At 43.5% G+C, this 11,823-nt stretch overlaps 1 protein-coding gene across 1 annotated transcript in view; it reads right to left on the bottom strand.

Annotated features, from left to right (window-relative positions):
* Positions 1 to 255: 255 nt before the first annotated feature.
* LOC311499384 (uncharacterized protein) overlaps positions 256 to 11,823 on the bottom strand; it is a gene marked incomplete at its 5' end in the record, with an annotated part of 30,337 nt that continues 18,769 nt past the window's right edge. Inside the window, 3 exons of the mRNA XM_084560339.1 lie at positions 256 to 598; positions 3,584 to 3,803; positions 10,894 to 11,582. Coding sequence (XP_084416465.1) covers positions 384 to 598; positions 3,584 to 3,803; positions 10,894 to 11,582 — 1,124 coding nt within the window. The 3' untranslated portion in view covers positions 256 to 383. The remainder of the gene's footprint in view (positions 599 to 3,583; positions 3,804 to 10,893; positions 11,583 to 11,823) is intronic.

Below are 11,823 nucleotides of genomic sequence, written 5' to 3'. Positions count from 1 at the left end.
TCCTGGGTAGAGCTCATACTGTGTGTGGGTGCATACTGAATGAATGCCGGACACAGTCGTCAAAACGACCGGCCAACATCCAAAAATAATACGGAAAGTGCCTCTCATGATCTGTCTCCCGCATCTCCCACAATGCTTAGCGTGTGTGACATATGCTGCAGTGGGCGGGGCCTAGGAGGACTTCCTCAGAGTTCGGTATCAACGGCCTGACCTGAACGAACTTTGTTCTCGCTATGAAATTTCCTATTTCTCACAGAGTATGTAACAAGCTTAATGGATCTCTACCGCCGTTTCAGAACCAAGAACAGCTGTTGTGTGTGCGTCATGATATGGAAGGAATAGGTAAATAAAGACGACGATGATTGAGGCTATATGTGACTTATTTACCTGCACATGGCTCCGCGTCCAGGTACTATGTGGCACTCCCGTCCTCCTTGGCAGTAGTCCGGCTGGAGCACACACAGGCTTTGACAGGGCAGGCCGTCCACCGACAGGAAGCCCGGCTTGCACAGACACTGAGCTTCCTTTGTGCGGACGTTCACCACACAGCGAGAAAACTCATCGCACGCCTGGAACTTGCAGGGATCTGCCTGATCAGCTGTTGAGAGAGAAAGAGAGAGAGGGGAAAAAAACAGACACATCACAAACATTAGTATTCTTGAGGAGTGTGTCTGCACCTCCTCCAACCCACGCTCCTCTCTCCGGGAGGTGCTTTTGATTTTAATGAGATCCTCAGCTTCTGGTCTGCAGCAAAACGTAAGATTTAGCCTCTGGCGTGGACGGCTTCTGAGACTAAACGAGACTAAATTAGCATGTCTGGAGGGTTTTAGGCATGAGATGGACTCCCCAGCATGCGGTCAGTATGCATCTGTAAATCACACATACATCAGCGTGCACGGGTGAATCAAAGTTTCTGCTGAGGTCAACACGGATGCACAGCTTGGGCAACGCTAACGGAGAACGTCTCTCATTTATCTGGTCACAAAGACATCAGTACATATCAGCTGCTCAGAAATATGTGTAGTACAGAAATGTGAAAGGGGTTTATTGTCAGTTATTTAGAAACTGTTGCCTGACTGACGTGTTTCAATGCTAGGAATAGCTACCATTAGCTGGGAGGCTAGGAAGCTAGGAAGAGCTACTATTAGCTGGGAGGCCAGGAAGCTAGGAACAGCTACTGTTAGCTTAGAGGCTAGGAAGATAGGAGGGCTACTGTTAGCTGGGGGGTTAGGAAGATAGGAAAAGCTACTGTTAGCTGGAAGGTTAGGAATCTAGGAAGAGCTACTGTTAGCTGGGAAGCTGGGAAGAGCTACTGTTAGCTGGGAAGCTGGGAAGAGCTATTGTTAGCTGGGAAGCTAGGAAGAGCTATTGTTAGCCGGGAGGCCAGGAAGCTAGGAACAGCTACTGTTTGCTGGGAAGCTAGGAAGAGCTATTGTTAGCTGGGAAGCTAGGAAGAGCTATTGTTAGCTGGGAGGCCAGGAAGCTAGGAAGAGCTACTGTTAGCTGGGAAGCTAGGAAGAGCTATTGTTAGCTGGGAAGCTAGGAAGAGTTATTGTTAGCCGGGAGGCCAGGAAGCTAGGAACAGCTACTGTTAGCTGGGAAGCTAGGAAGAGCTATTGTTAGCTGTGAAGCTAGGAAGAGCTATTGTTAGCTGGGAGGCCAGGAAGCTAGGAAGAGTTACTGTTAGCTGGGAAGCTAGGAAGAGCTATTGTTAGCTGGGAGGCCAGGAAGCTAGGAAGAGCTACTGTTAGCTGGGAAGCTAGGAAGAGCTATTGTTAGCTTAGAGGCTAGGAAGATAGGAGGGCTACTGTTAGCTGGGGAGCTGGGAAGAGCTACTGTTAGCTGGGAGGCTGGGAAGAGCTAATTTAAGCTAGGAGGCTAGAAAGCTAGGAAAAGCTACTATTGGCTTGGAGGTTAGGAAGCTAGGTAGAGCTACAAACCGTCGTACAGCGCCACAATCTAGTGGCGGCCCAGATTTGTAGTGGTCTTCTAATGTTGAAGTGGTTTTGTTGCTGCTGCTTTGATTCAGGGATCTAAACCTCACGTTGCTCGTGTTGGGCTGAGCATTAAATATTCTGTTGGGCCTCATGTACAACACGACCGTTTCAGCAAAAAGCTGATCCCCAATCAAGAATCTGCTGAAACACAACCGTGCGCCTCCGAGACACAAAAAAAAAAAGAAATGCATCTCTCCATCTCTATTATTCCAGCCCTGTAATGTTCTGAACCATCCCGCTGTGTATTGGTGGATTTGACATATAGACCTAATTACTGAGTCTACTGGAATGTGTTTGTGATCTGGGCTCGCTGCCTCAACACTCATCTGAGGAGAATATTACAACACAAAGCTGGAGGAGCGTGAGCTGAATACAAAGAAGAGCCGCCGAGGCTACAGTCAGACTTATGATACGCCGCTGGTCTGTGTTCTATCTGCTGAATGAATAGACATCATGGGACGATACAGATCATCTCTGTGAGGCGAGGAGACACTCAGGGGGTTTCATCCTCAGTGGTAGGTTATAAAACTACATCTTTAGTGCACGAATTAGGAATATACATAGTAGAGAAGCTGTCAGACTAAAGACAGAAGTCTCTTTCCCAGGACGACGACAGTGAAAGAGTTTCTCTCATCAACAGACCAGCTGGAGAAGAAGTGATGCAACTCTGACACATGTCATTAAAGCTTTACACCAATCAATACGTCTGATCAGGGACGAGCCGTTACCATGGAGACCGGATAAAAATGATGTGATCAGATACATCACATCTACTGGAAATGGGGGGGGAGGAGGAGGAGGTGGAGAGGGGGGAGGAGGAGAGGGAGGGTAAGGAGGAGAAGGAGGGTGAGGAGGAGGAGGAGGAGAAAAAGAAGAGGGAGAAGGGAGAAGGAGGAGGAGAGGGGAGAGGAGGTGGAGGAGCAGGAGAGGGAGGAGGAGGGGGGGAAGAAGAGGAGGTGGAGGAGGAGGAGAGGGAGGAGGAGGGGGGGAAGAAGAGGAGGTGGAGGAGGAGGAGAGGGAGGAGGAGAAAAAGAAGAGGGTGGAGGACAAGAAAAAGGAGGAGGAGGAGGAGAAGAGGAAGGAGGAGAAGAGCAGGGAGAAGAAGGAAGGAGGGGGAGAAGAGGAGTAACAAGAAGGGAGTAGAAGGAGGAGGAGAGGAGGAGAAGTGGAAGGTGGTGGTGGAGGAGGAGGAGGAGGAGGGGGAGGAGGAGAAAAAGAAGAGGAAGAGAGGAAGAGGATAGACAAGGAGGAGGAATGGGATGGAGAAAAAGAAAGAAGAGAAGGACAAATGAGGTAGAGGAGGATGAAGGACAAGAGGGAGGAGAGAAAGGAGAAGGAAGGGAACAGAGGAGAAGAAGGAAGAGGACAAGGAGGAGGAGGAAGAGAAGGAGGAGGATGAGAACAAGTATGTCCTCCTCCATGTCCTCCTCCATGTCCTGAATGTGTAGAGTCTCAGAAGATGAACCAAGATGTCTCCACGTCTCCAACGTCTCTGTCCACATGGATTCCATCTTGATCCATCTCTGTCTTTCTACCTCCATGTTTCCGGTTACCACGGTTACCACTTCCTGGTCATGACTCCGTACCTGGTTCGACGTCCAGGGAGTGCGTGTCGATCTGGATGTGCAGGTTTCTGGCGGCGGAGGAGCAGAACTCCTCCAGGACGCAGTGGACGGCCTCGGTGATGTTGTACGGCACTGACTTGGCGAACTTCATCTTGCTGTTGACGACCACGCTGCCCTTCCTGAAGTTGAGGATCTCCAGCTTCTTGAAGCCGGTCAGGTTGGCCTGGAGGAACGGCAGCAGCTGCAGGGAGAAGGACGACGCCAATGACCGAGGGTTGGGTCTCATTTACAAACAAGGGTTGGGTCTCATTTACAAACAAGGGTTGGGTCTCATTTACAAACATGAGAGGTCGGATTTCTCCTTAAAAACTCTCCAAACTGCTCCAGGAGACAAACACAGAAAATTAAAACGCATATAAATGTGTCTTTGTGTCAATTAAAGCGTCTCTTCTGTCCAAAGCGACTAAGGTTGTGAATAACTTGGTTCAGCCTCGACTGCTGCGTGAATCGACCCGTCCAGTCTGAGTATGAGCGCCTCAGATTTCTTTCCATAAATCAATGCCTCACTTTGTCGTCCCGCTGGTTGGAGCAGAGCGCTCCACTGTTTCCTGCGCATGAATTAAAGATTTACATTCTCATTCATGGCTTGTGAAAGACCACAGCACGTCTATTTAAATCATACAAACATCTCCCTGGAGGACGAGCCGGAGCTCTGGAGGAAGAAATCATGCCATCTTCTGCTCGCAGAGATTAAACTCATATTTTAAAAGCTGATGCACGGCCCGGTCTTCAGAAACGTCAGAATTAGTCCCTGTTAATATTTCCTTCCCCTCACGGCCTCGTCAGATCGATACTCATCACTTCTTCATGTTCATCCACTATCATCCAAGCCTTTTTTTCTTTTAAATTCCTATTTTCCATTCTCTTCTCACTACGTTTAATTAATTTCTTTGTCGTCTCCTCAAAGAAAACACATTCATCTCTCACAAAGAGCATGCCTTTCCATCTGTAGCCTGTACACGAGTGAACGAGCTCCAACACTATTATTACTGATGCCACGACTGAAGCACTTGATCCTGAGTCCAGAATGAACAATGGAGACAATCACACGTCTAACTGAACCCACTGGGTTCAGGTACTCCAGACCACAGCGGGAGCTCTGGCTTTACTGAGCTGCTGAAGAAAGACAAACATAATCCTAAACTTGTTTAATTTAAACGTGTTTATTTGTTATTTAACGTACAGGTTAGAGTGGAGTCACTAAACTCTGGGTTTGGCCTTGTGTTTCCCGTTCTTATTTTGTGAAGTTCCTCCTTGGTGTTTCTTGTCTTGCTTTACTTCCTGTGTTTTCCTACTTTGATTGATTGGTTTGTCCTTGTGGCTCCGCCCTCATTAGTCTCACCTGTGTCTCGTTACAACTCCTCTGCCCAGGTGTATATATGGTCTTGTCTTAGTCTTATCTCTTCAGTTCCTCTTGCTTCCTTGTGTTTCTGTCTTCTTGTCTTGATTTATTTTTTGGTCTTCACCAGTTTCATGTTGGTTTCTGTCTTTCCTTCCCTCCCTGCAGCACCTTTAACTCTAAATTTTGAGAGTTTGGGTTCTACTCCACCTGAGAACTTGACATTTATTTTTTTTTCTCATTCGTCAAATTGAGAAACTTGAGGTGATACCTGATCTGAAGTAAATCCAACAGTAGTCGTTGCTTGGTTTATCTTAGTTCACGGTCGTGTCACCGCACCACAGCCACGTTATTTCACAAACATATGCAGGAGACCAATATAGTCTTCAAAACCATCTCCCAAACTGTGTGGATAGCCGAATCGTTCAGCTTGAGTTTGGTTTCAAGGCGCTGGTTTGAGAAGATGTTGAGCTTCTTAAGGTTTATTTTATTTAAAATGTGAAGATTATTCTTCACCTCGACCAGACGCTGGACACCAGATCAGTCCTGTACGAGTTTAATCAGTCATGCTTTTAAGGCTATGGGAGGTTTAAAATCAGTTAGCATCACACAGATAATAAGAAACTCAAGATAAAAGCACCAACTAGGCTTTATTCTACCTGTTCTAGTTTGACAGAACTCTAGTTTTTCTACTTCTTTTAGTTCTTAGTATTCTATTAGTTCTTCTAGTTCTAGTTCTTCTCATTTTAGCTATTTCTTCTAACTCTAGTTTTTCTTCTTTTAGTTGTTCTACACGTCTGAAACCAAAGCTAAGGTTTATTTCAGAGGAAGGCAGGTCTATAGTAGCTGTTCTACTTTCTGCCAGCTGTCCAGGTTCAGTATTCCAGAGGAACTGATGGAAGAGAAACTCCTTATAGTGACTTTTAAAGTTATTCGATCCACACACTGAACAGAAATGAGTTAAAATCAATTTTGAGGAGGCTTCAGACAGACCCCATGATCGATATCAACCAGAAGCTCTTCTCTTCACAATCGGCTGCAGAAATGTTTAATGGAGAGCACCTAAACTCCAGTATACTCAAATTTATCTTCTTCTTATATTTCCCTATCTACTTATTGTCATTTTTGCGCAATATGGCTGGACACTAAACTTCTAAATCCATCTCTATGTGCTGCTAGCAGCGCCGGTCACTGGTGTGATTAAACTGTTTACTGAGGAGATGCAGTAAAGCATCACGCTGCTCTCTGGTTGAATCACTTGGCTCCACCCATTGAGTTTTATTCATCTGTTCCTTCCACCATCGAGGTTTCTTTCACCTCAAAACAGACGCCACATCAATATCATGGAATATTTGAAAACTCCCTTAACCTCATTCACTCCCAAAAAGCCTCAGAGATGCTGCATTCCTGAACAATCACAAAAAAAATAAAAATAAAACACAAACTATAATTTGGTTTCTGTCCCATTCGGCCGTCTGTAATTACCTATTGATGCATTGAACCAAACTGTTTAGTGAAATCTATTCAGAGAATCTGAGCCTCTCAAGGATTTAAAGCCTTTTTCTAAAGAGCTGATGTCTACGGGTCTGAGCGAATATATTCTATTCATCAGATAATTACACTTTCTGAATTGTTTATTTTTTTCTTATTGTGATGTGAAATGCTGCTGGTTTGATTCCTCGAGGTAAACAGATGATTAAAAAGAGTCTGACTACATGTTCACTTGGTTTGGTTAGTTCAGGTTTATTGATCGTGGGGAGTTCGAGGCAGTGACTTTCACGCACCTTTTCAAACGGTGGTATTCATCTCTCCAGCCGAGTCCAGGGTCTCGGAGGAACTCTGCTCCATCTCCATTTATTCATCATTAATCTTCACCTCGTGCTCTTTGACAATGAGCTGAGGGTTAACTGATGATCCAGTCAGCTTCTCCTGCAGCTATCTTCAGTTCCCCTGCAAAAATAAACTAAAATGTTCTTTGGTTGGTTCTTCCTCATTTTCTAGCTCTTCTTCAAGTTCTTGTTGTTCTCTTAGTCCTGGTTATTCTTCATCTAGTTCTAATTCTAGTTCTTCTTCAAATTCTAGATTTCCTTAGTAGTCTTCTTAAGTCTTCTTCTGGTCTCAGTTCTTCTTCCTCTAGTTCTTCTTCTAATTCCAGTTCTACTTCTAGTTCTTATTTTGGTTCCTCTTTCTTCTTCTGGTTCAAGTTCTTCTTTTGTTCTTCTTTTTTTTCTGTAGTTTTAGATCTTCTTATATTGATTCCTTTTCTAGTAGTTGTAGTTCTTCTTTCAGTTCTAGTTGTCATCCCAGTTCTTGCAGTTATTCTAATTCTAGTTCTTCTTCTTGTTAAAGTTCTAGCCTTCTAATTCCAGTTCTTTTAGTTCTTATTCTTGTTTTTGTGCTCTACTAGCTCCACACTTTTTCTGCACCACGTCCGTTCAATTGGTTCATTTTACAAAATATTACCATTGATTTCTACACAGTAGATTGTAAATTGTGAGTAGAATATAATAAATTAATGAGAACTAAAGATCTCTAACGATCTTTATTTGGTTTGGATTAACACAGTGTTTCTGTGCCGCCCCCACGACAAACCCAGAGTAAGTCTGATTGATTTTTATGCTGTCATCATGTGAAGAACATTAGGTTGCAGCTCACAGAGACTCAAACCTCAGAGAGTTTCCCTTGATCATATGTAGCTTTGCTGAGTGTGCATGGTCCTGGCCTGATTAATATTCACTCCTGAGAGTTTTCTTGTGCAGTCTCACACTCCTAATAGAGGCCACTGGGAACGTCCCAATGCAACTGATGGATCGCTGCTATTTAAGGAGTTTGATTCACCCACAGTAGAAAAACTACAAATCAGCTCATTAATTTGGAGCTAAACTGTATATATATCAGGACTTAAAAGATTTTTTTTTTATAATTTTTGTCTTGTATCATATTTGATAGAACTGACCATTGCTCTTTTTTTAGAACAAAAAACAAAACCACATCTAAATATTCAAAAAATTCCACTCATGGAATAAATGTATATGTATTTTAAGATGACATTTTAAATAATAGTTTAATTATAAAATTTGACTACAAATTGTTGCAGGGATAATGCAGATTGCATTGTGAAAGCGGCCATATTGGAAATGACTGCCAAAAGCTACCGACTGCAGAGCATGACTAAATCCACCAGGGGGCAGATATTGATTATGTGGCGAGTTCAGAGGTCTCAGGAATCATAATAATTAGTTCCCAACAGAGACTCCAGACCAATTTCTGCAGCAAAACTTTTGTGGGTGGAGGAAGTCGGGTGAGCTTGCAGGCTACTTTGATGCAAAGCACATCTTTGAGGCAACGACCAATGGGAGCAACTAATACAGTTGATTGACCACAAACACTGACAAAACACCGTCCAAAAGTTTGGTTGGCGGTGGGTGAACCCAGACGGAGCGGTGTTGATGTCACTGACGGTATTTTCAAATAGAAGAAGAGCTAGCTCCGTCCATCCACTAGACGAATTTTCATGTTCTGTTTATTATGTGAACTATAAAAGAAAGCAAACAGAGTCTGAAACATCTCTAGAGACCAACTGAAACAACCAAAACAATTGGTCTTTAAAGTTGTGAGGGTGGTTTGTAGCACTTCTAGCATCTTTCATCTTTCAAACTAAAGTGATGCTGATACTACAACATGAGCCGTTGGGATTAAATAAATGTTTAAGGCTTAAAATAATGTTTAATGTTTTTTGTTTTTTTTTTTCGATGTCATGCTGTGAGTTTATATCTCCATACTCCAGTGAGGGACACTAACCCAAAGAGATGGACAAACAGAGAATCACTTCAAGCATCACTGGGCCTCTTTAAGTTTTGCACTGATGTTGAACTAAACATGAAGTTGAAGAAATCAACTTGGGCTACAGAAGCAGTTCCTGACATTTCATAGAACAAACAAATCGATCAGGGAAATCAATGAACGAATCATTCATCTGTAACAAAATAAACCCTTGCTGCTGCAGCTCTGCTTCATGACTATCAATTAATTACAAATATCTGCTTTTAAAGCGTAATTCCTCCGCTGCAGTTGAGATCAGAGGGAGTATTTTTTTTATGGAGTAGTTTCTCAGAGAAACCCCAACATTGCTACTTTGATGCAAATAAGTCAGGCAGCCAAAAGGGCATCTAAATTAAGCTGCTGCCTGGCTGCTTATTGAAGGGATTTACTCACTTGTTTAGGGAAGAGTGCTAATCACAGCTGCATTCAAACGAGAGTCACTACGAAGAAGCATCCCGCTGAGTATTTAGAAGTGGCAGAAAGAAGAGTTGAGCTAATTTTCCTGGTACGCTGTAAAAATTTACAAACGGATGCTGATAGTTGCTGATAATGAAAAAATAAAAACTGACATTTTTCACCTCCTCTCAACTTAAACAAACCCAGTTAAATATCTTAACAAAATCATCTACAGCATGGTAATATGTGTCTCATGGCAAGGATAACTCACAGCATCTATTTACGACTCTATTCCCAAGTCATGTTCTGGCTGCCGTATTAATTTAGCCCAGCCATTGTTTGCAGTGAAATAAAAGCTGCATTGTACCTGCCTGAGTCTGAAATCATTGTCTCGCTTCCTCTATTCATGCGATACATCAAAACATATCCATTCACAACACAACAGGCTGCAAGTCTGACTCCGAGGGCTTCTGGAGAACACATTCAGACTGAAAACAAAGACGCAAACAAACGGGGCAGCTGCTCGTGTTTGGTAATTGTCTTTGGCTTTTCTACTTTATCCGACAAGTCGTAATGAAATTCACATGGGAAGGTCACACACGCACCAGCATTAAAATTCAGGAGCTTTATCACAGCAACTGATTTTACTTAATGGAACTAGACCCAATAAAGAGATCGGACAAAATCCTGTAATTATAGTAAATGAAAGATGTTTCACGTGGTTTCAGTTCTGGATGTATTTTCTTTTTCAACCTCTTAAGACCTACAGTACTGGCAGGTGAGTCTTGCCTAAAAAGACAAAATAAATCAGGTCCCTGGTGTCTATGACCCTGGTCTCTATGGACCCTGGTCTCCATGGATAAGTCAGACTTCATTGTGTCTGATTAATTAGTGATAAACTAAAATGTCTTCTAGATTAGATAGTAGAAAACACCCTGACAGCAATGATCATCATCATTCTGAACTCATTCAGGAACCCCTTGACTAGAACTGGACCAAGAGTTTAGAGAAATACCACAAAGGTTCTAGTAAAAATAGAACCAGGCCCACTCTCCATTTGGACATTTGGAGAACCAAAGAACCCAAAGTGTTCCACATTGGGTTTTTACCTCTTGAAATTGAATCTGGCTACAAAATACTACTGATTCCACTACAGGAGGCAATGTACACACAATTCAACCTTTGGACAATTTAATTTAGCCTGGACATCATCACATTTTACCGTTGTGCACATTATACAATCCAGAAGAAAATTCTGTTTGTGCAACTTCATCATTATGGCTGTTGTTCACTCCCCCCAGGGAAACCATCACCAAGGCATGTTGCATATCAGTGTAAAGGTCTTGCTCAGTACAAGATGGCTTTATCGTAATACCACCATTAGCCCACTAGACGGAGGCAATGGATAATGTATTAAACTGAGGCACAGGGCTCAAATTCTTTTAGGCAAGTCACCATGTGGTGCATAGTTGATGGAGAATTGTGCGGATAGACTCAAAAGGACAACAAAAGGTCATAAAAACTATATAAATTGCATTTGTTCTCAATAGTTTTTGGATTTTATGAAATATTGAGACATATGACTGTGAAACTTGAAGTTTGGCTGATGTTCCTGTTTAAACCTCAACTCCCACCCTTTTTTTGAGAACTGAAAACTTGGATAAAAACTCCTTCAATCATCTTCAGGTTAGGTGCCGTGTGTTTTCCAACTTACCACATCTAAGAAAGTGTTCTCCAGGGATCTGTACTCAGACGACGTCTTGTTGAAGAGGTCCTCAGAGAAGTCCATGTTGGTGACACGCAGGCTGAAGAATACCACCAGCTCCCGGCCATGGGTGGCCGTGGTCGTGGATGGTGTGGTGAGGTATCTAACCGGAGGCGGGGCTGTGACGCTTTGCTCCCCCAGAGAGGCGAAACCACTCCCCTCGTCCGGCAGCGCGTTTGCCTCAGTGGCCGGCAAATCTGTCTGATCAAGCTCCATGGCGAGGTCCTGTACGGCCTCATCGACAGTTTCTTCAGCAGCTGCCGGTGGGTTTGTGGGGCTTTCAACATCTTTCTTAGCTGCCTCCTCCAAGTCCTCATCGATAATGATGACAGACGGCTCGCTGTGCTCTGACTCGGCCCCCAGCTCGGCGCTGTCGTCCTCTGAAGACTCAGCAGCCGAGGGGATTACAGATTGCTCTGCTACCTCAAAGAGTCCTGAGTCTATAGTCGGGCTGGCTGAGGACACTTTAGGCACGTCGACCGACACTGCCGGAGGTGTAGGGAAGGAGTCTGAGACTGGCGCTGCTGTCACACTCATGTCTGTTTCTGGGGAGGAATCTCCTTTTTGTATTTCCTCTGTCAAGTCTTCTGTGCCCTCTGATGTTTCTTCCTCTTCAAGAGCTGTCACCTCTTTCAAATATCAGGAAGAAAAGGATGTATTAAATCACGATTGCTCAAAATCAAAAGATTTCCACAAAATATGCCTGCTGAGTAAATCATACAAAATACATTCAAAGGCAGAACTTTGGTTTGAATCTCTACATTTGTAATTACATCTCGGTATCTAAAATGATCCATACAGCCTTAAACTTATGATACAGCATATATTGTATTGTCTTAAGTATTGAAAATGTAATGCAGGGGGTTGTATTTAAAACAT

Source organism: Chelon labrosus (genome assembly GCF_963514085.1).
Source record: "Chelon labrosus genome assembly, chromosome: 14".
Classification (NCBI taxonomy): Eukaryota; Metazoa; Chordata; class Actinopteri; order Mugiliformes; family Mugilidae; genus Chelon; species Chelon labrosus.
Note: the sequence above shows the minus strand (reverse complement) of the source record. Positions and strands in the feature narration are given on the sequence as shown.